Raw genomic sequence first — 25200 nt, forward strand, 5'->3', positions numbered from 1 at the left:
AGCCCCAGAAAGTCTCATGATAGGTTCCCCTTATGGTCATCATAAATTGGAAACGACTTGAAGGCACACAACAACAACAACAACAACAACACAACATTTTAAAAGCCAGGAAGGCTGAGGTCAGCTCATCTGTCCTTGGCATGTGATGTGTTGTGCCCAGTGCCTCAAGAAACATAGACTGGAGATTTAAATGCTCTATTTGCCATTTTAAAATTTTTAACAAAGTTTCCAGTTTCTCATCAGATTTTGTTTTATCTGAAAGGTCAGATAAGATTTGGCACAAGAGACCATGCCCATCACTACAACTAAAATGCCAGCACTCTTCCTTGTTTCTTTGTTGCAGTGGTATGAAGCCCTGCACTAGACCAGATCAATAGCATAGTGAGAAGAATGTGATTTGCAGTTTTCCCTTATGAAAACATCTTCTCACACATTTCTTCTAACAAAGAAAAACATATGCAGACCTGATGAAGAAATGCAGTTTTTCATCTGGAAATTACCAATAATAAAATAGTTAATTCTTCTCTCCCTGCAGTGCTGCTGATCACATTCATGATCAGCCATGGGCATTGCTAAGTAAAACCAAGAATGGTAGGGTTTTTTCTCCCATGTCACAACTAACTTGGCACTTAATGCACAATTATAAATCAATAGGCATTTTCTGCTGATGTTGGAAGGAACGGGGAATACATTCTAAATCCAAAGAAATAGGTGTGTACATACCCACTTCTTTATTTTCTCTTCCTTGCTCTGTTTTTCATTCCTTTTTATCTATGAAACCTGAGAAATATGCCAATGATACACAGTATTTCCATGCAGACTAATAACTATAGTTTTATATACTGTACCTACTATCTAATATAGTCACATTTTTGAGTTTGCTTTTGTTTCCAAGTGTGTCAAAAGACTTCTGTTCTTCATACATTGCTTTTCTGTCTCTTATTATCAATTCAATTTCATTCAGTGATTTTTCCTCAGAGAATATATACCTGGCAGGCTATTGTACACAAAGTCACACTGCAAATCTATTACATGTGTCCTTATTTTAAGCTCATGACTGGGTTGCAGCCTCAGTATCAGTTAAGGGAAATACTAAGCAAGGCTAAGTAATTTTCCATTTGTGCTTTAGATATAAATATAAAGCATTTTAAGACCCCTCCTCTGCATAGACATTATTTTTCTCTAACCAATAAAAACTGGGACGAAAGCATGATAAATACATAGAATAGTTGCCTATTATGCTATATTAACTTTCTCCATATTTAAGATCCCACTGCTCTTGGAACTAAGTTATTTAACATGATTTTTGAGCAAGACAGCCTATGACTGTCCTGGGGAATGTTTTGATTTTCAGGGCAAATCCATGCCTAGAAAATGTACCCCAAATTACAAATGCACTATGCAGTCTAGATGGGAGAGGATGGGGGTGGGATAGATTGGACAGAGAAATGGTCACACTCACCTGTATGGGAATAGATGAACCATAATGCTCCTGTTAGCAAGGCCCCAATCACAAAAGCTGCAAAGGCAATGCCCACAACTGTCATTGTGTCCAGGCCATAGACGACAGCTGTGAAAGGAAGAATAAACAAGAAAGTCAAATCAGGACTTGCCTTATTGAGCACAGCATCTATGTTTTGGCATGTTCTCCTTGCAGTTCAAAAGAAGAAACAAGCAGATGGTACAAAATCAAAGACACAGTTGTGTTAATCTGGAAAATCAGTATGCAAAGGGATGTTGTAGCACTTTCAAGACTAAATGAAATAAATAAATTGAAGTATAAGCTTTCATTGACTTGGTCTACTACCTCAGATGTATCTCAAGCCTACAAAGCTCATACTACTGGCTTCTTTCCTTCAGTTAGTCTCAAAGTTGCTGCAAGATCCCTTTGCAAGGAGATGGTCTCATTGTTCCTCCTGTCTCCTGACTACTCACCCAGGCATGCGATAAGCAGGGCTTACCAGCTAATAGCCCACCAGCTCCCTAGCCAGCCTGCCATTGGAAAACTCAAATTAACATTTCTGCTGGAAATAGAGCCTCTCTTTGCTTCCCTCTCTTTCATGCCAATGTCACCAAACATCACCCTCCCTCCTTGCTATGTTAAGGCCTATTTGTGCTGAAGAAAGAGAGGTGACTAAGTGAAGGGCAGAGAGAGGTGTTGCTATGGGGAAGGTGATATGACGGCATGCCAGTTAAATAAGAATTCTGCCCTACCCATGAAATTTTTCTTCAGTCCCCAAATGTCTAGCATTGTAAGTAACTTAAAATTTCAGTTGAGCATTTAGAAATATAGTTCAGGCATCCAAAGAAAATGGGCAGTCACAGTTACCAAGGGAGTGAGAACACAGAAGAAACAGAATCATTCCAGGTGTGAACAATTTTCAACATTGCACTCTCTGCAATACTATAAATTTATTGACTGTAGGAAAATTTCATTTGGGGACAGAATTCCTATGTGGGAGACATGTTCATCCCCCGCCCCCCAAATAGTGAAAGGGAACTTTCTAATCAAACACTTGAGAGATGGAAGGCTTTGGATTCTTTAAATAGATAGTTGCACATATCAGTCCCTATATCTGCACAGGTTAGTACTTGGATGGAAGACCACCAATGGATGTCAGGTAATGTAGGCTATATTTCAGAGGAAGAAACTGGCAAAATCACCTCTGAATATTCCTTGCCTAAGGAAACCCAATGAAGTTCATGGAGCCACCATAAGTCAACAGGAGACTTGAAGGCACATACATCCACCTCTACACTTGAGTATTTATCAAGGTTTCAGGCTAGCTTGCTAATCAAAGGCAGAATGAAATCAATATGCCTGGGGTGTCTACATGGTTTCCAGAACAATGCGTGAAAGAAGGATATGGTCTAAATATGTGGCCATGAGCAACCTGAAGCAAGCTCCGAATTTGAGCGTCACTAGGTTTCCTGCTGGTTGTTGCCTGTTTTGAGGTTTGAGAGACTAAAATAACTCACATCTCTAATTTTAGTAGGGTTATTTTTACATTCGCATGTCCTTCAAGCATGTGCCTTTGGGGTAAGGCAGAATTAAAAAAGAATATCAACTAATTAAATACACTCTCTGCCAATTTTGCTCTGTCTCCTCGGCATCTTCAGCCTATTAGGTGGGAGAGTGGGAAGCCTGCTAACTGGGAAGTGGTGCCAGCTTGAAAGTCAGCAAATACATAAATAGAACAATTGCTTTTCACATTTGGCAGCACTTTAAATCATGGAAACCAGTTCCAGGCCACTATATTGAATTGTCTTCACGGGAGAGGCTGGGCAGTGGTATGAGCATTCATCTAGTGCATGAATGTATTGCTCACGATGTTTACTGAGCAACTGCAGCCACTTCCAAACATTTTAATCTTTGTACTTATTTCATACAGGGGTACCAACATTTAATTTGTATTGACACTAGCCATATAAGTAATATTTCCAGGAATTTGGGCTTTAGGAGCAAAGCATGTCACTATATCTACAGCTGACCAAGAAAACCAGAAGCCTTAAGGGCATCTGCACTATACAGCTGTGCCAGTCTGATACTTCTTTAACTGTCGTGGCTCCATCCTAAGGAATCTTGGGATTTTATATGTGCAACCCTCAGAAGTGCAGTACAGGGGAATTCATTACAGTTTTCCAGCAGAAAATTATAAATACCTCATGAAGCCACAAATACAAGATTCCATAATACTTAAGGAAGATATCAAATGGCTGTAACTATGTAGCACAGATATTAAGTCTGCAACTAATTTGACTAGATAGTTACTTGCCAGAAATGTCTCCTGCCACAGATATCACCTTTCGTCAAGGAGATGCAAAGCCAGGTCTTAGATAACTGGATTTGACCCGGGGACTCCAGTTGCTGACCTCAGTTATATAAACTTCCTCCCATGCTCTGCTCAATCGTCCTTATTTGTCTCTTTCATCCCTATTTTGTCAATTCTCCAAGGAGCCCAGAGTAGCAATGTAACTCTTCACTTATCTAGGTCTTGTGTGGAGCATGAAAAACAGCCATTTTTTTTATCCTTGCCTTTGAGCTGAGTAAAAAAATTATGTTGGTCTTGAGAAGGTTTTTGTGTTTGTGAGAAAGGTCTTTGTGCAAACTGTGTAACTGTGTAAACTGAACAAACCGTTTACCTAAATAGTAATAGCAGCAGGCTTATCCTAATCAGTCAGTCCTTTTGTGCTTACTGTGTGCATCAGAAATCAGTTTGCCCTTCCTTGTGTGTTTCATTGTATTTATGCTTGTCTTCACAAAGGGAGGACAGCAGAGCTTTTTCAGTTATGGCACCTCAATTGTGAACTGTCTTTCCCTTGGAGGCCTCACTGGCATCAATTCTGGCTTCACTCCAATGCCAAGTAAAAACATGGCTTTTTATTCAAGTATTTAGGTGTAATGATTTATGACAAAGTCTACATGCACATGGTTTAATCTGTTTTAACCTGTTATATTGTCCAATAGGCTTTCAGTCTATTTATATTATTTTTATTTTTTATATTTTTTAAAAACTGCTTAAACTGATTTTAAATTGCCCTGATGCTGTAATACAGGACAAGAGATAAATATTTTAATAATTAATTTAAAATGAATGAATGAATAGTTCCACGTAGAGTCATTTTTGCAGACATTATGGAAATCTCAAAGGAAAGCAAAATGCTCTTTGTCTTGTTCTCATGCTAGAGATGAGAAGTCTTGTAGATTATGTTGGTTTCTTGGCAATCAGTCTCAATATATTGAGGACAGAACAAGAAATTTTGCTAGGATTTATTGTATACCAAGTTCAGAAAGGTAGGTTGAGGAACAACTACAGCTTAGAAAGAAATACATAGTATGAAAGCTCTTATGCAGGTCCTTTCGGGAAAAGTCGTGCTTGAGAGGGAACAATTTGAAGTGCCGAAGCACTTTCCAGATCTTTGGAAATGCAAGTTGACATTGTATATAAATGTTGTATATCAACTCTCTTCCATAAGAATACCCTGTTGTATTTCTCTAAAATGGAATGGCACATGTGTTTTTTACTGTTTTATTGTGTTTTTAACTGTTTTAAATTAATGCTTTGATTTATTGTTTAATGCTTTGTAAAACATTTATACTACATATTGTTTTGGCTATTTTCTTTTAAATTATACTGCAAGCTGTTTTGGACCTCTTATTGGGAGACAAGCAGAATATAAATTGAATAAACAAACAAACAAGCAACTTACGCTGTAACCCTTCAGGAGGCTTTGGATAAGAAGATTTATCTGTCAAAAAATAAAAGCCAATAAATGAATGGTGTTTGCTTCAGCAGAACTGTAAACATTACATTGGCAGTATGTTTACACAGCATGCTTAGAAATGCACTGAGAACCTGAATTAGCATGTAAAGAAGGGGACAAATCAATTTCTTTCTTAATCATATATCTGCGAGGACTTATCTGCAATCAGTAGCAGAATACAGTTTTGGGCCAGTAACTAGGAATGGGTGATCTTCCAGATGTTGCTGGTCTGCAATTCCCATGATCCATCGCCATTAGGTTTGCAGGCTAGGGAGTATGAGAGTTCCAGTCCAATAATATCTGGATGACTAGATGAAGGCATGGTTTCCAGACCTTTCACCATTTTGGTCAACCCTCCTCTGGATACATTCCATCTCAGACACATCCTTCTTGAACTGCGGCGCCCAGAATTGGACACAATATTTCAGATGAGGCCTGACCAAAGCCAAATAGAATGGTAGTGTTTACCTCCCTTGATCTAGACACTATACTCCTATTGATGCAGCCTAGAATTGCACTGGCTTTTTTAGATGCTGTGTCACACTGTTGATTTATGTTCATCCTGTGGTCTACTAAGACTCCTAGCTCCTTTCAGATGTACTGTTGTCAAGCCAGGTGTCATCCATCCTATATCTGTTCATTTCATTTTTTCTGCCTATGTGTAGTATCTTACATTTCTCCCTCTTGAAATCATTTTGTTAGTTTAGGCCTAGCTTTCTAATCTGTCAAGGTTACTTCAGTGCTGGTTTGGAAATGTTCTTCCAATGGGAAGGGGGGGTCTTTCAAATCCCTTTAATACCCCCCCCCAATTTGAAATTTCAGCAAGGACATTGTCCAAATGGTGTCCATCACAATGACACAATATACTCCTATTAGTACAAGCCAGCTGGCCAGTGGAGAAATTATAGGTCAGCCCAATGGAAAGAATCGTCACCTCCATGCTGGCAAAACAGAGCTGATTTTCCCAGTGACAAAAGCCATAAAGAGGACATTTTCATTTGCGGCAGAAGAAGGATAACAATAATTTACAAAAAGCATAGTAATTTCCTCCTCATTCTCTTGGTTAAGTCCTAACAGTTAACAGAAGGAACAACAATATCATGCCAGAGTCACCACACACATATTTTAATGACATTTACATTTCATATTTATTTTATATGTGTGTATGTAGTGCCTCATATTCTTTTAAGACATGCTGCTCACTTCAAAGTTGTTGAGTGAGTGAGAGACACGAAGCTGCAGCCACTGAAAGCCTATAGACATTTATTATTTAAAAGGATATCATACACCAGCTCTAGGTCAAAGGCTTCTAAGTGTTTCCTTAATTTGATTGGGATTTCATTCAATAAGGCAATAGGCTGAGCTGGAAAAATTAGTCTTGTAAAAGAAAACTTGGAAGGGTTCGTTTTCTTCTAGACAGTTAAGCATACCACCCCATCACTATTAATGGCAGTCACGTGCATGACTGGCGGTGGGGAGAGTGGACAGCCTGAACCGAACATTATGTTCTGACTCCCTGTCTACAGAACCTACAGACCCCTTTGTTTGGCATCTGGTGCAGATCTAACAGGAACGGATCCAATAATATGGCTTGCAACAATACACACAATAGCTGGCCTGTTCTGTATCAGAGTAGATGACAACAAATGCCTTGGAGATGTAAATGCTCTTATATAGTACACTGCTATCATTTATTTTCTAAGCCTTATGAGTTTGCTGTCAACTCACAATGGCAGTTAACTTCCAGAAGAGGACTACTTGAAAGCTATACACCAACAAAGACACATTGTACTACTGGCCACAAAGGCAGACATCTGAGAAAAAACCTCAGGAGTCTTTCCATGAGACGTCCCACATTTACTCTAAGACTGCCTTTGATGCACCATGTTTTCTATCACACTATTGTCTTCTTAGTTTGCTGTAAATACAACGGCCTGTTTAAATGGCCTGTCAAGTCATTAACTCCAACTAACACTCATCCCTATTCCTCTAACCAATGATTCCCAAACTTTGGTTGTCCAGGTGTTTTGGACTTCAACTCCCAGAAGTCTAGCCAACTTGGTCAACAGTCAAGGATGCTGGGAACTGAAGTCCAGAACATCTGGAAGACTCAAGTTTGGGAACCACTGCTCTAAACAGAGGTTTGTTGTAATCACTGCAACATCAGAGTGATGTCTTGATGGCAAAAGTTATTAATGATGAAGAACACAGAAACTAGGATAGGTCACAGCAGTTTGCTTTTGCCTGAAGGTACAGGGAAGGGCAAGAATCTACTCACTCCTCTTCCTGCTACTGAGTGCAAACTACTTTTATTTATGTCATTTATTTATTTGATTTATATCTTGCATTTTTCCTGAATGAGACTCAAAGCGGTTAACAATGCAAATTAGAATGGAACCTCTAAAATGAGACTTTTTGCACTTTGAACTCAGTTTGCAGCAACAGAAGTAAGCTGAGGATAAGGGAAGGAGTGTGAGAAGGAGAAACTAGGAGACTTTAAAAGAAGTGGAAAAAGTGGGATCGCAGAAGATTAATCAGGGCTGTCCCTGTCAATTTGGGACAGTAGGAGGGTATGCAGCAGACAGTGGATGATTGTGGAATAGGACCAAGAAGACACAAACAAGCATGCCTTTTTAATCATGCTGTGTTTGGAGACCAAGCATTTCGTGTTATTCTCAGTAGATTCATTTGTGTTAAGGATAAAAAGTTGCAGCCTCCTACAGTTAAAATTCCCTACAGCCTCATATAGTTAAACAAAAACAGTTGCTCTCCCAGTCCCATAAGCTGCACTGTATGGTATTACCATAAACTGCTTAAAAGGCCAGAAAAGCATGCTCTGCAGGACTGAGGTTAAAGGATTTCTCATCCTTAGCTTTTAAATCTCTCTGGAAAGCATTCCAGAATTTCAAACAGTCTTTGCACGCAAGTGAAAGATTTTGATCTCTGAGTGAAACTGCTGAAACCCTCTAATTAAAGTGCCATATGAACACCAAACAAGTGCAGCCAAGACTAGGGCTTATTTCAACATTTTATAAATGAATTTATATGTGCATCCCTCCTGTTGTTGTTAAAGGGGCCCAAGGAAAGGATATTTTGAACATACAATTGTATCATTAATGGGTCCCTCTTTTGTTTGCCACACATATAATGCATACCCTTCAACTATCCTGATCTGATAGGGACAAAAGTAGTCTCCATTCAGTTAACTCAGGAAGGGGGAGAGGAAAGGAGATAAGGGGTTAGAATCTGGCCTTTCCCAGTAGGCTCAGAAAAAAAGCAAACTACTGCATCATTGTGTAGCTTGTGTATTCTTCCTCATTAATAAGTGTTGTTATGTTGACCACACTCTGACGTTGTGTTGGCACAGGATGCCCTGGTTTTCACTTGTGGGACTTTGAAGGGTATGATAATATATCATGATTTTTAAAATGTTAGCACATACCGTACTCTACATTCATTCTTCTCCATATAGTCAAACCAACTGTGTTGGATTATAATGCAAGATTTTATCTGCATACCATAGCTTTTCACTGTTTTTCCTCACCTATGCTTTGGCTGCATGTATGAACTTGAACAGAAAAATTAGTATAGTTTTGGCTATAAAGAGAGAGGAGCATTTCTTTTCAATAACTCTACCTGGCAAGAAATACTGACTGCTTTTTGTGGAAAAAATAAGCACCTGCAATTAATTGTAGACTTAATGTAATGTTGTGCACTAATGGTTCAGGAGTGTAAGATTTCAATTCTTTTACAGACCAGTTCATATCCTTCCAGTTAACCTGTGCCCTTGTATACAGTACTGAACATTAAGGAACACTCAACTGGAGTAGTGAAGAAGACATACTCTCTGACTGTCCTAATTTGCCAGGGAGAGTCCTGATTAATCTTCTGCCATCCCACTTTTCCAGCAGCTTTTAAAATGTTCCAGTTTCTCTCTCCTCCTCCCAGTTTTCACCTTTATCCCCAGCTTACTTCCACTGCTGGAAACTGAGTTCAAAGTGCAAAAGTAGCTTGCACTCAATTAGCAAGGGGAGAAAAAAGATGGAGAGTGAAACCTTGCTCTTCCCAGTAGGCTCAGGAAGAAGCAAACTGCTGTGGCTTCTCCTAGCCCGTGTGCTCTTCCTCATTAATAACTTGAGCCACTTCAACTACACTCTGACGTTGCTTGGGTATACATGTCTGGTGTTCATCTGTAAAATCTTAGAGGGTATGAGAAGATATTCGGGTGACTGAAATCAAATTTACAGTACTGGGAAAACTATAGTTTGACAAGTTCCATAACAATCTTATACTAGACAGGATACCACTGCAGTCTCTCCAAGCTTGTGTGATTTAAACATTAGCCATCTTGATCACACTCTGATATTGCTTGGCCACACATGACCTAGTTTTCATCTGTTGAAGGGTATGATATCATGTCATAAGGCTCTATTTCAGTTATGTCATAGAGATGATAAAAGAGCTCATATATATCCACACAAACATAAGAAGAAAAACAAATGAATGCTTCCAGGCTCTCAGCTCTTAATAAGAGTTATCTCAATAGAGGGTGCAGCCATTTTCTCTGGGACTGTTCATTTTATTTACAAAAGCACACCATCCATGCTTTAATAGTTTCAATACGTTGGAGGTTCTGCATAATTATGATGCTTAAATATTTACAGCCACAAAAGAAAGAAATTATAAAACTTTCAGTGCTGACACAATAAAGTGTTGCTGGAAGCAATTGTATAGCAGTCCAGAATGCTTATCAATTCCATATTGTCATATAGCATTGAAGTGCATTTCTTTTCTAGTCTTTTGCCAAAATGCATTTTGACAAACATGTAAGAGAGGTTTTCAAAAAAGAGTAATCAAATGTTAGTGCTCATAGATGATGGCGCCCTGTAGCCCAAGAAAAGGGGATATAAATATATTAAAATATGAAACTATGCAAAACTAGAAGGATGTTGTTACAATTCTAGTGGTAGTATAGAATAAAAGGCACTTCTATAAATAGATTTAAATTTTTATTTGATACCTTCTGGCCTCCCTTTATGCGTTATCACAGCAAGGGGTTTGGTGAAAGTTTTCTTATTCTGCATCATTGCCAGGATCATGTCAACACTGAGGAAGGTGCAAGCTTCATCAGGAGGGATGCACTACAGCATGGAGACAACAGGCAGCTTGTGAGATCAGGGACTCAAGCATTTACATTATCAGAGCAAATGTACAGCTGCCTCACTACCAGCAGCACTCAAGCTGTGTTTACCTAAAAGAAAACAATCATTACCAAACCCTCCCCAGTCATCTGAGTCTTATTCCAAGGAGGCATCTGCAGCTGTGCTTCAAGATATAAGCTCTCCCTCCACTACTGAGTTTGCTTAAAATATCTACCAATCATCAAAGCTGCGTAGGTTTGCTACACCTGTAACACCCAGTGCACTAATGTTACATTTTGTTGCATAGGCACTCCATCAGATAGACCTCCAGAGCCCCAAACAAGTTCTTGTAGTATTCACCTCCATCAGGAACAGCAACTTTGTAAAGCTAATATGGCCTACTTTCCCATTCAAGAGCAAAACAGCCCCCGATGCTTGGTATTACAATTGGGATAGCTCACAGCAGTACATTGTATCTGTGAAAATGCATCCTCCCCCCAGCAATGAAATTCAGAGGGAAAAGAGAAACTTGGGCTGGATGACACATGATGTCATGTCCACAAAATAAAATGTGCTGGTGCTTCAACTGTGTGAGCTAGCCAGGACTCCAGAATGCTATGAGAGGTTGAGCCTCCCTTATCAAAAATGCTTGGGACCAGAGGTGATTTAGTTGTTGTTGTTGTTGTTGTTATTATTATTGATTTTGGAATATCTATATTTCCATGTATGTCCAAATTGAGATATTTTGGAGACGAGACCCAAGTCTAAACATAAAATTAATTTATGTTTTATATACACCTTACACAAATAGCCTGAAGGTACAATGGACCCTTATTATCCGCTGGGGTTTGGTTCCAAGATCCACCGTGGATAACAAAATCTGTGGATGCTCAAGTCTCATTAAATATAATAGAATAGCAAAATGGTGTCCCTTATTTAAAAAATGAAAAATCAAGGTTTGATATTTGAAATTTATACTTTTTTTGAACATTTTCAAACCATAGATGCTTGAATCCATGTATAAAAAAATCAGTGTATAAGAAGGGCCTACTGTAATTTTATACAGTATTTTTAATACTTTTGTGCATAAAATGACATTTGTGTATACTGAAACATTAAAAAAAACAAAGGTGTCACTATCTCAGATGCTTATGAAAAAAACCTGAGGTTGGAATATTTTGGATTTTGGAATTCCAGATAAGGGAGACTCAACCTTCAGTAACACAAACATGGCCCTAGATGTGAAATCAGAATTGTTATGGAAAGTTTCCTCTCCCTTGCACCATCTTCTTTATTACCATTTACCACACAGAATCATAAAATTCTGTGATTCTATGATTTTTCCACTTTCCACCATTTTCTTTAGGACAACGTTTCTCATTAATTAAACACATTTCTTCATCCTTGCCAGTTAATGCCAAAGATGAAGACTGAGGCCAGAGCCCCAAATCCCATGAGGAATTGTGCTAAACCACATGGTGACTAGAGAGGGTGGTGATGCCCTAGATGAGTCCAAATATGCTTATTTGTGAAAGGATGATCTTATCTGGAGGTAGGTGGGTGGGTAAGTGAAGAATTTGCCTCCTTAGAACAATGAATATTTTTCTCCCTCCATAAATACATTGACTAATTCCATAAACTGAATATGCTGTGAAAATGTGAGATAAGCAACAAAAGGAATGCAAAAAACAAGTTCAAACACTCATTTATTTCCCTTCAGATTCCTCCCAAGGCAAGTCAAGGTAATAATTCACACATGGAGATACAAAAACAATGGGAGTATTATATCTCAGCAGGATCTGGAAAATGAATGCTGATGCACTCTTTACAACTAACATTATAGAATAGCTGAGATAAATCTGGCCCACTCCCCAAGTGGAAAGCAATTTCTATTTATCACCTGTAATCATTTAGTGGAAAATATAAATCATGCTGTCAAAGAATTGCAGTAGTTCTCACTGAGAAAACGCAATAAATATTCTCCAAATGTTGTTAATTACATTTATTCATAAATACTTTAGTCAATTCCATGAATTTTTACAGTTGAATTTTCTATAGATTTTATTTACATCTAGAATCCCTGGCAATGAATACAGCAGTGGCAGGTAAAGGATGATCCTGGGGCCACATGTGGCCTTCAATGTTATTTTGTGGCTTTCAATCCCTTCAGAGTCCATAGACCACCCTTTCCCCAAAGGCGAACTGCCTCTTCTAGAACTCTCTACATAGGAGGAGTCAATTCACATTATAAATGGGTTGATTAACAAACCAGAAATGGACTTCAGGCTTCTACGACTTTTTTTTTTTTTTTTGCATTTTTGGCAGTCAGGGTCAGAAATTTTTTCCCTCGAGTGAGTGCCATTGCCCATGCTTGGTATATAGAATGTCTTTGGCCACTATGTTTTGAAGCATTAGCGCAGGACTTAAAAGAATGAGCTCTGAACACAAAATTCCTTCATGCATTATTACGATAATCTCCTCCCCAGTCAAATAGCTAACATGCAACCTTGCCTCTTTATCTGTAGTATGGGAATAATAATATGGGCCTGCTCTATTAGCATGTGGAACATTAGGAAGTATACAATATTGTAATTAAAAATTCTACATGTACTGTAGTAACTTATTTTGGACAAGAGCTTAGGAAAGCTACATTTTTGGGCTACGATTTCCAGAATCTTCAATCAAATACAGTCATTCTTAGTTGAAGCCCCCCACTCAATTTGCCTAAACTTAAGAGGGGGGACAAATGCAGTGGCCATACTGGCTGAGGGACCAGATAATCCAAAAGAAAAACTTGGCCAAGAACCATTCTGGGTGGGGAGGAAGAACATGCTTCCTGATGAAGTTCCAGTCTAAAAGCTTGCTACCTAAGTTACATTCCTTCCCAAAGCAGATTGTTCTACATGTCTCCATGAAATTGAAGACTTTATTACCTCAGTCTACTACAATCGTGCTAGTTTAAGAATGGAAGCATATCAGTTTGGCATCATTTCTTGTCACACTTTCCCCCACAATAGTACTTTGTGTGATCCATGGTTGTGATCTGTTTTCCAGACTGCAAAATGCTGCCTTTCAGGAGGAAGGGGGTGAATCACAGCCACCAACACCTTCCCAAAGCCAGTTGCCGTGTGCACTTTCACACAGCAGCCAGCTTCAGGAGATGGTTGACAGCTGCAAAAAGGAGAGGAGGGAAAGTAGCAGAATCGCACCCACTCACACCACATGACTGCCTGAGAAGTGGAACTGCAGCAGAAGAGATGTACAACACCAAGGCAGAAATGGAAAAGCAGCAAGATTGAGAGCCTATTAATGGGTTTTACCTATCCATGAAAAAGTAACTGTAACAAATGGAATGCAAGCCAGCAGCAGGATGGACATGATGTCATGTGATAAGTACTAAAGGCACTTTTATTCTGTTAAAATTCTGCTTTTTAGTCTTATGTGATCAAATCCTGAGCCAGTCATGTGAAGGAACACCTGTATGATGTAATAACCCAAGGTCTTCAAAATGCACCTTCACATATGATCATTCTATAGAAAATCTATATAGCTCCTTAAGTTACTTGAATATCTCCTTAAACAAACTTCTCTTGTCCCAAAGGAACTGAGCCCTTCCCAGAAGGCATCTGGCTCCATCCTGGCTTCTGAGGGAGAGAGGGGTGGACCAATCCCATCTGGCCTCTCCAAAGGAACTGAGCCCTTCCCAGAAGGCTTCTGGCTCCATCCTCCACTCCCTTCCCCTTTTGTGTCGTGTCTTCTTAGATTGTAAGCCTGAGGGCAGGGAACCGTCTAACTAAAAGATTGTATGTACAGTGCTGTGTAAATTTACAGTGCTATATAAATAAAGCTTAATAATAATAATAATAATAATAATAATAATAATAATAATAATAATAATTGTCCAACATCAACCATCAAAACAAATATGAAAGACTCTGCTGCAGCAACTGTATAAGCAAGCACCTAATTCTTCTACCACTGGTTCCCATGCAACTGTGTTATAGGAAGACAGTACCTGATGTTGTCCAGCAGAGCTAACACTCACCGCAACACAATGACAACATAAATACATTAGATTCCCTTGGTTATTTTTTGGACTACAATGGTCAAAATGCTCCTAGCATGGTCACACTAATTTATTTCTGTTACTTTGCAAGAGCCATGGTGCACATCCAGACTGATGGAAGAGTCCCAGATTTTAGTCTTCTCCTTTTCTAATTGTTAAAATAAAGTGATTTGGGGAGCTGGTATAAAGTATCTCTTAGGGACAAAATACATCGCCCAAAAATGGCAGATTGGCCCCAATCCACTGCAGAGCTGGCCCGAAGCTGGCTCTTCCAGCCCTGCTGCAGCTCCAAGCTGGCTTCCTGGCACTCCAGCAGCGTGTAAACACCATGCCCTTAGAGTGTCGTGAAGCCAGACATGTCTAGTTGACAAGTGTGGCTTCCAGGTGCATGGGGGCATGCGGCTTGTAAATGCCATGCCCCCAATATGGCCAGAAGCCAGATTTTCCAGACCGTCTTTTTCAGCCCTTATAGTTCTGAAAGTTAATAGAAAACATTCTGGGATAAGTAAAATGTGTATTGATCTCCAAATTAAAATCATAAAGAACAAAAACAATATTTGGGACTTTATGATCTCTTTAATCAGTCTGGAACTAGCCATAATCTCCTCATTGCTTTTATTAAAACCCACCCTGAACATATGTTTTATAGTAAATGTTATAAAATCCAGTCATACAAAGAGAGCTAATACTCACCTTGGCCAGTCCTTGAGTATCTTTTTCTTTCTTTGTGCACAAGGTCACCTCACAGTGCAGAAAGAGAAGGGAGGTGTTGAATATGGATTTAAACAGGAAACTAAAATGCTTTTTGTCCATTTGTGCATTCAGTATAGGGAAATTTGTCTTTGGGATGTTGTAGAATTTGACAGATTCATCTTTAGGACAGATATTTTCAATAATGGTATATTCTGACATCCTGTCAGTGTTTGAGTATGGAGAAATAAAGCAAGTTTGGATTGCAAAGCCCAAGGATCTTTCAGCCTTGGTCAGAGAAATCTGCATCAAAAGAAAAAGAATTTTTATAATTATTATGTTACCCAAGCCTGTTTTCCAGAAATATAGTGTATTTTTAACATTGGTAAAACTTTGCAGAGCAACTCTGATAGCAGGAGAAAGGTTAACCAACAGCAGATTACCTTGGTTCATAAACATTTGTCCCTCATACCACCTGGAAAATGGAGTAAAAATCTTTGCTTTTCAAAAAAGGTGTTGAAGCCCAGCACAAAGATGTGTTGCCTTTAACAAAAATTTAACCCCACTAAGTTCAGGTTTTCAAAACCAAAACACCCTTAAATAAATTTAGAATAGCATGATATGGTAAAAACCCTTCATGATGAAATTTCAGTAAAAGTGACCACAGCAATATAAACTACAAAATAAAAGTTGGTTAGCCTATCAAATACCTCTGCTAACAGCAACAAAAATATTTTGGCATCTGGGTGATCATTCTGACAACGTATTCCACAGAGCTCTGAGCACCCCAAAAGAGAGAGAAGTTGGACAATCTGAGAACATCCAATGTATCTTCCAACTGTCTTGCGTTTTCCTCATTTTCACGCTTTTCATCTGTGAAATGTTGGAGGGTATGATCCAGCAGTGAAGCTTTATTGCTGTAACTGCTCATATTCTTTGAATAGGATCATTCCTATGATTTCATTACCCCACCCCTTTAATATGCGGTACAACACCTTTGCACTACTTCTGACAAAACAGCACCCTTGTTCCATAAAAGGAGTGTAATGTTGATTTCGGGGGGGGGGGGGGGACTAGATGGCACTAAAACATAAAATAAAATTATAAATGATGATTTTGGTTCTATTTGCACCTCCATAATGTGAGGTTAAACTGGAATATACAGCTATATCTACATAATACATCTTTGATGACAGGAGGCACCTTGGTGCATCAAGTGCAGGAGATGGCAATTTAATTGTCATTAAGTGTCATGTGAAAATTAGAAGACAAGTGAGATGGTTGTTGTTAGTTTGCATATATAGTTCCATAAAATTAGCACATTTTGCATGTTATATGAGATGTCCAGCTAATGCAAATGTACACATTGCAGTTTTATAATAGTCTTACTTTGGAAAATTGCAGACAGATGTCAAAATAAAAACCCTTTGCCAATGACACATGATACATTGATTTAGAAATCTGAGAGCTTTAGGCTGCAATCCTAAACATACTTACTAGAGAGTAGGCTTCACTGAGCCAATGACACTCCTGAGTAAAAATGCTTAGAAGTGCACTGTATAACACTTCACAGATTCCAGCTTCTATTTACTTGCTTCTTTCAAGCATCTTTCTTCAACCCTAAGGGTGAGTAAACTTTCTTGTTCTTTTTTTAAAGCAGGGATTCTTATTGGGTCAAAAGACTATGTGCTACTGATCCACGTGACACAGATTTACATGAGCATCATTATTTTGTTATTTTCTTCACTGCTTAAGTGTCCTTCATCAGCCTTTTTTTTCTCTAACCCAGACAGTGAATCCACCAGTGAAAAGACCTTTATATAAAATTCCTGTTACATGGTCTACAGCCTTGTGGCAGCTTACACAATTAAAAATGCTTCAGAAAATGAAGACCACTTATCCCTCTCCCCCCCTCCCAAAAAAATCTTTAAGAGGGCCACAATTGGAGGAATCATGCATTACGGATCCATATGTATATGTCCATAAAGAATACCATTAAGTTAGAAGTGTTTACATTGAAAAAAATGAAAGCCTTTGCAAATTATGTCAAGGATAATTTATCGAAAGAAGAGAGCAGCATGTCAAAAACAAAACAATAATTTCTGTCATTGGAAGATGAAGAACAGATGTCGGGCACAGATATCTATTTTCCACTGTGTAGAAAGGAGCAAAACCAAACTTGTGCCAGGGCAGGTGATGAAAAAATCAGAACTGTCCAAAGAACTAATGGTGGGGCCAGACAGGGAACTAGAGCCAATGGGATTCATCCCAGAAGGCCAAAAGCAATGACATCTTCTTTTATGAGTGTAAAAACAAATGCATTTAAAAATAACAGTCACATCTGCACTATTTCAGTCTTGCCTCTCTTCTTTAATACAGAGCATACACCAATAAAATTAATAAAAGATCTCCACTGCACTAGCACAAGCTTCTCTCCAAATTCCTTTGTGCCACAGTGGGATACTAAGCTCCAATTGCATCTCTCATATTGTCTTGTGCCTACTGAAGCTACAATTGGATAAAGAAAATAAATGAAAAGGGTACTAAGGGAATAATCAATAATACATCTATGGCTACATCTGCATTGTAGATTTAATGTTCTTTGATGCTGCTTTAACTGTCATGGTTCAATTCTATGTAGTTTTGTGAGATACTTAGCCTTCTGTCTCAGAGCTCTGGTACCGCAACAAGCTACATATCACAGGATTCCATAGCATAGAGTTATGGTAGCTAAAGCAATGTCAAACTAAATTATTTCTGCAGTGTGAATACAACCTATATCTTAATCAGGACTAAAGATCATGCATTGTTCAAAGGAACCATACTTGTTATTGCTCCTACACTGCATGCGAGTATCTATTAAAGAGTAAACAATTCTCCACTGCTGCTTCCGTCCTCAATTTCCAGCAAAATGCCTTTAGTTTAAAGCTCACCAGCTGGTCAAAGAGGACACTGAACTACTTTGGGATGACCCAAGAGTTCTACAGAAACCAACTGTGGAGGCCAATTTTATTTTATTTTACAACTTATTATTTACATAGTACTTTTCAGTGAAACAAAAACCAAACCACAGAAGTTATAATCTAAATATATTACTAATTCTTAAACTGCTCATCCCTGATTTAGTATTACTCTCTAGCTTCAGGGGCTGCAGCTACACTGCAGAATTAATGCAGACACCGTTTTAACTGCCATGGCTCACTTCCATGGAATTCTGAGATTTGTTGTTTTGTGAGTTGTTTAGCCTTCTCTGTCAGAGAGCTCTGGTACTGCAACAAACTACAAATCCCAGGGTCCCACAGCACTGAGCTATGAAAATTAAAATGATGTCAAACTGCATTAATTCGGAAGAGTAGGTAAAGGTAAGGGTAGTCCCTTGACATGAATGTCTACTCATAACTGGCTGTAGGGGGCGGTGTTCATCTCTGTTACTAAGCCGAAGAGCTAGTGTTGTCCAAGAACTGCTCTGGTGGTCATGTGGCCAGCGTGACTGCACCAAATGCTGTTACCTCCCCAGCAAAGTGGTATCTATTTATCTACTTGCATTTCCATACTTTCGAACTGCTAGGTTGGCAGAAGCTGGGACTAGTGACAGGAGCTCACCCCATCATGCAGCACCCAGGCCTCAAACTGTCAACCTTCTGATCATCAGAATTGGTATCTTAACCACTAAGCCACTGCACCCCTGCTGTAAAGCGTAGCATCATTAAAAAGAAGAGGATGGAGGAGGAAAAAAGACAGGTGTGTGTCCCAAGGACGTTTATTATTATGATTTATTTTATTGCTTATGGATGGTTTCAACTTAGGGGTGACTTATATTTCTATTTGTAAGCCTCTTTGTAACTGATTATGTTACAGAAGAGTAGGAGTGTATATGCTAAAATGTGTAACAAACGTGTAAGACTAATCTCAATTCAGCTTTATCTAAGATCTAGAAACAAACAGGGAAATATGAACAAAGGGCTATTAATTTCAGAATTAAATCCCGATGTTAAATAAAATGAACTCTTTGTGGACAGCTCTTTCAACTAATGTTTGATTGTTTTCCCCAACAGCCAACAAACTTCAGTGACTGTTATTTCATAGAGAATTTGACAAGGGTGAAACTCTTATTTGCACTGGATTTGCCCACATTGAGAGGATTCTTTGGTTTCTACCACAAAAGCATTTTCTTCCTCACGATCCCTACAATTTCCCTTTTCAGAAACCACAAGAGAACACATCTGTATGCCTGAGGCAAGAGAGCAATGCCAGCTTAAGGCAGACAAGAACAGACTTAGCTGAGCTTCCACGTTCCTGGAGAACATTATTTCTATATCTGTCAGAGTTCATTACCTCAACAAAAATCTGGTCATTTTCTGCAACAGAGAAGAAGCCTTGCGTTGGAGTATGGAAGAGGTCTGTCTTGTAGAGTTCCATGTGAAAGGTCACATTGCCGATGTGTGTTTCAGGTGGCCAGTGCATGGGAGACTTAGGAGCTTTCGGCTGATGGAATGTGCAGTTGAACTAGGACAAGACAAATTAATGTAAATCAGAAAAGGAGGGAAAAAAACGAATAATCTCACTGGGGCAGGAATAGGCTTTTGTCCCCATGTACAATCACAAGTTGCTGAAAGTTCACACATACATCAGAATATCACCTAATCTATAAAAGATTTTATTTCAAATACCAGTGGTCTACAAATATTTTGGTAAAGAAAATCAAGTCTTGGCTCAAATGCTAACTGCCCCTCCACCTGCTTGATTCAGAAACATTCTCCACACCTTTCTATCCTGCTTGTTTAATTTGCCCACATGGGGTATGACAAGTTATTTTTATTTTATTTTATTTATAGCCCACCTTTGTCCCAGTATGAAACCCAGGTTACTCTCATCCCAGTCTCTGACCTTTCTAAAGCAACAACTTTGAGATTCTTTTATGAAGAATCTCCCTTATATCAAGAAAACCACTCCCTCACCCTTTATATACACATAACAAAAGAGAAATAGTTGTTGTCCTAATAATGCCTAAGAAATTAGAAGATCTGGGCAGAGTCAGAGGTAGGAAAGGGAGGAAAAAAGCAATTTGCCCCTGAATCAAATCGCTAGTCCCAACTTGAGCAGATTCACTGATCAACTGCTAAATCAAGTCAGCGTTTAAATAAGTTCTACTTCTTTTATGGATCTACAATAACTGGGACTAAGAATTGGCTTCAGGGCTTGTGGCACACTATTGTTATTTGGCAGAACACCTAAGGAAACAAACCTATGTACTTGATATAGGGTGGTAGTATTGCTCATCATGATTTATACATATGAAAGATTGGATCAAAAGCCTATGACTTTGAAGACAGAGGGCAAAGGATGGAACTCTTGTTCCAGGGGCAATGAAGACATGTACTCAACAAGCATCAAGAAGACACTTTACCACTTCTGTGCCCTCATGAGGACAGCTTACCTCATGCTTTTTAGAATCAAAGTCCTACTAAGTAGTTATGTCACTGTTCTAAATGTTACAAGTACAGTGCATTTCCTTTATAAGCAGCCAAACTACAGGTAACGTGTTACATACCACAACAATTTCAGACCGACTGGAAAATGTGATGTCTGATTCATCCGTGTCACCGGGAAAACCATTATCCCCTGACTCCATGTCTTCATAATCAACAGCCCAGCCACTGGATTCAACTGGTGATGATAGCTGAATAACAATCTAAGAAAAGAAGAAACAAGTATTACTGTATTTTGTGCAAAAGCTCTTTAGGTCCCACTACCATATAACTTGTCTCTGAGTCAAAAACCCCAAGAAAAAATGATGAGGAAGAAATTTTAGAATTTTCAGAGCATCCTTTTACTAATTATAAATAATAATAAATAAAAATTTTATTTATATACCGCCCTTCTACAAAATCAGGGCGGTGTACAACATTCCACAAGATACAATACATAAAAAATTATACATTCAGATTAAAATCCAATAAAACACTCCAGCCAGCTTGCCACTACTGACGTAAAGAAGAGGGTGAGGTTATTCGGGGCTCACATCAGGGTATGCCTGTTTGAATAGAAAGGTCTTCAGCCCCTTTTTGAACTGGGCCAGGGAGGTGGCCGAGCGGAGCTCAATGGGCAGAGAGTTCCAGAGGTTGGGGGCCGAGGTGGTGAAGGCCCTCTTAGAAGTAGAAACTAATCTGGCCCCTGGAACCCTTAACAACTGATGCCCAGATGTTCTGAGTGTGCGGGGTGGATTGTATGGAGAGAGGCGGTCCTCAAGGTACCATTATCTGAGTATATGGCCCAGTTATACCCTGCCCTTCCAAACAGTGCATCCCATTTATTCTCACAACCATGCTGTGAAATATGTCCGGCTAAGGTAACAGCTGAATTCATACATTTTGCTAATCCAATCTTCCTTGTGTGAGCTTCTAGCAGATACAGTACTTTAAATGGTAACTCCAATATTTCTAGACCATTGCTTATGCTGGCAGAAAGTGAAAGAAGATGTGGTACAAAACATGCCACTTTGAGTTCCAGGAAGGAGAAAAGACAGGGCATACAGGCAATAAAGAGAGCCAGGTGGTGTAGTGGCTGGACTGGAGAACAGGGTTCAAATCCCAACTCAGCCACGGAAACCCACTGGGTGACCTTGGATAAGACACAAGCTCTAAGCCTCAGAGGATGGCAATGGCAAACCCCCTCTGAAGAAACTTGTCAAGAAAACTCCATGAGAGGTTTGTGATAAGTCAGAAACAACTTGAAGGCACATAACAACAATGAATAGTGGTTCAATTGCATTTTGTAGAGAGACGGGATATAAATAAATATTATTATTATTATTATTATTATTATTATTATTATTATTATTTGAAGGTTGATCTATGACTCTGGAGAAGAGGGTTCAGTTTTCCACTTGGACATGGAAGCCACTGGGTAACCTTGGGCAAGTCACATGCTCTCAGTCTCAGAGGAAGGCAATGGCAAACTTCCTCTGAACAAATACTGCCAAGAAAGCACCATGTTGGAAATGACTTGAAGGCACACAATAACAGACATGTATTAAATGAACAACATAATTATTATTTGTAAATGAGACAAATAAATAAACCAGGCCTTGCAGTTTGCTTATCTTGCAATTAACTGTAAATATATTTTAAACCAAGATACCTGATTTGCAAGCAACAAATCTGCTACCAGATAAATGGAAAGCGAGTGCTGATTTATTCCTCCTCCGGGCCATCCAGAAGGAGGAGGGAATGTGCAAGCCTGACACTTTTGCTCTTTTCCGCTCATGCATATAGCCCTAAACCACAATATAGTGTTACATACAAACTCTCCCATGGTAACTCATTCATGGTAACCAGTGAGTTTTGAGATTGAGCAGGGATTTGAAGCCCCATCTTCCCAGTTGGTTCACCACTCTATTCACCACGCTTCACTTGGCTCTCAAAAAGCAAGTTTAGCAAGTGTGAGGAAAAGCCTTCAGCTTGTTTCCAAACCTAGAGTTGAGCTGAGCAATAAAACTATCACAGAAGCTGAAAAAGCCGTCTGGGAATTTGTACGTAGATGAATATACCAGCAACTCTTATCTCTGCTTCTGTTAAAGCTATATACAACATCCAGCACTGTTAAAGAGTAGACACTCACAAAACTGAACTTATATAATCCCTTCTCTTAGTAAACAGTACCAAATTCAAGGGACCAAGAATTTTCACTTTGTGAGTTTTCAATTTTAGTATCATTATTCATTTTTTAAAAAAAGGTATGAAATTTATAATCATTTTTTAAATTTTTTTCCTTTTCTACATTTCCTCAATGTTATAGCCATTCAGCTCTATGACTCTTTAATTCCCCAACTAGAACTCCCACACTGAGCTGCATTAGATATCTCCTGTCTGTTTTTTTGTATGCAAACATTCTCCACATACTAAGTCCCTCTGTACTTCCTGACTATTCAGCTTTACCTTAATTCAATTTCATCTTTGTTTGCTCAGATGCTGGATGGTTGCTATCCAAAGGAATAGTTCTAATATTTTGAAGCATTTTTGCCTAATTCTGTATCAGCTTTGATGATGTTGAAACTGGCCTATGCTTCAACTCAGAGGGGGAAGACTGTGTTCTCAAATCTCTGCTTAAAAAGTATTGGAAAGTCTGGGGTTAACCCAGAGTTAAAAATAGTGGGCCAGCTGCTGAACTGAGATCCAGATGTGTATTTTTCCACTCCTTGTTGATCAGTGATTTTGGATGGGTACATCTCTAAATCGACAGCCAAAAGGTCTGGCCAATAGGAATTTTTTAACATCCCCCCCTGCTTATTAATTTGGCTCAAGCTATGTCTGATCAGATTGCCTTAGCTATATTTGAATTGGACAACAAGCTGTTCTGCATTGGCCAAAATTGTCACTATGTATTGAAGTCACAGAAACCAGGAGATGTTCCTGTCTGTTTACCTGTGCTGGCCAACATCAACTCAAGATTATAGTGAAAATTGCTGAGCTAGTGTTGAAGATAAGCATCATAGAAGTAACACTTGATCTGAAGTTGAAGGCTTTCATGGCTGGCATCCATAGTTTTTTGTGGGTTTTTCTCTGAAGATGCCAGCCACAGATGCGGGCGAAACATCAGGAATAAACTCTTCTAGAACATGGCCACATAGCCCCAAAAACCCACAAAAATTAATGTTTGATTGCTTACATATCTTCTTGAAAAAAAAATCAAAACTTGCACTTGGATTCAAACTTCAGACACTAAACATTTAAGGACCAAACAGTCTTTAAAATGCACTTATAACAAACAAACAAATAAAAATCCCAGCATATGCTAGATTTACACTGAACAGAAGCAGTAATGTTTTCATTACAATGGTAACTTACTTATTTGAGTATTGTCAAGCTGAATGTCCCAGGTTTAGACCCTTATATAGGTCTGTTGCAGGGGGTTACTGGGGGCGAGATTGGGGTGATCTTCCTTAATCATAGCTCTCTAGTTACCCAGGATTTCCAGTAGCAAGCAAATGGGAGAGCTACAGAAACAGCTTGATTGTAAGAATGGAATTAGATGTTCCAAGAGCCACAAACGGTGGTCTCGGCATGTATCCTTAACTTTCTTGCATACAATGTACTCTACAATATAATGTAGAGGTTTAAAAGGACTATGGCTGCTGCCACACTTTTGACACCACTTTAACTGCCATGGCTCCATGATGTAGAATCCAGGGATTTGTAGTTTGCTGTGGCACCAGAGCTCTCCAACACAGAAAGCTAAATATCCCAGAATTCAACAGCATTGAGCCATGGCAGTTAAAACAGTGTCAAACGGCATTGATTCTGCTGTGAAGATGCAACCTAGGTCTGGGGGCCTTTTTATTTGCCCCACCAGGGGATACTGCTAAAAAATCAAAAACAATCTCAAGAGGCTGTAATTGCACTTTTGCTTTTGAAAAATTGGTGTTTTTGTAATGTTTACAGTGCAAGGGGGCTGTAACCAATTTAAAAGGTGAAATGCAACTCTTGGAAGCTTATGGGAGAAATAATTCTCTTTATTATTTTTTTTTCTGCAGGAAAGGAGCAATCGGGGGGATCTGGAGGGTTGAGAATACAGATGAAGCTTTAGGGGGCTGTGTTTTGCCCACTCTTGATATGCATGCAAGTTATTAAAAGAGTGCAAGGAAGTACAGAGTGTTGGCAGCTGGGTACTTTTAATAATGGCTGTTTCCACTCCAAACTAAGCATTCAGCAGTGGATTTAATGAGAACAAGAAATGTTTCACCTAGTGGAAAGTGGATGTTCTAGCTGGACTGTTCTTTCAGTATATGTTCATTTATTGCACAGTGTGTAATATGGTTTGATGTGAAGGACACCTCTGGGGAAAACTTTGTGCCCCTAAGTAAAAAAATGAAAGCTGCCACATGTCAGGGAATGCTTGCGACACAAAAGGACAAGGATTTCCTGCAAGTCTATTCACTTACCAATATTTTCACAAAAAATAAACAAACAATAGGAAGAGAATCAACTCATTTAAGATGGGGTGCTGGAGAAGAGTTCTGCAGATACTGTGGGCTGCTAA

The 25200-nt window shown here is 39.0% G+C and overlaps 1 protein-coding gene across 3 annotated transcripts in view; it reads right to left on the reverse strand.

The window, feature by feature from the left end:
- Window positions 1–25200, reverse strand: part of TGFBR3 (transforming growth factor beta receptor 3) — a 172230-nt gene that overhangs the window by 9572 nt on the left and 137458 nt on the right. For 2 of the 3 annotated variants that reach the window (XM_042463506.1, XM_042463505.1), the window contains exons 11-16: window positions 20714–20854; window positions 19498–19668; window positions 15166–15465; window positions 10286–10406; window positions 5212–5250; window positions 1463–1570 (exon numbers count right to left, since the gene is read on the reverse strand). In XM_042463506.1, the coding sequence (XP_042319440.1) occupies window positions 1463–1570; window positions 5212–5250; window positions 10286–10406; window positions 15166–15465; window positions 19498–19668; window positions 20714–20854 (880 nt within the window). Of the gene's footprint in view, window positions 1–723; window positions 781–1462; window positions 1571–5211; window positions 5251–10285; window positions 10407–15165; window positions 15466–19497; window positions 19669–20713; window positions 20855–25200 lie in introns of all 3 variants that reach the window. The other variant, XM_042463507.1, reaches the window with a different exon arrangement.

Source organism: Sceloporus undulatus, chromosome 4 (assembly GCF_019175285.1).
Source record: "Sceloporus undulatus isolate JIND9_A2432 ecotype Alabama chromosome 4, SceUnd_v1.1, whole genome shotgun sequence".
NCBI classification, from domain to species: domain Eukaryota; kingdom Metazoa; phylum Chordata; class Lepidosauria; order Squamata; family Phrynosomatidae; genus Sceloporus; species Sceloporus undulatus.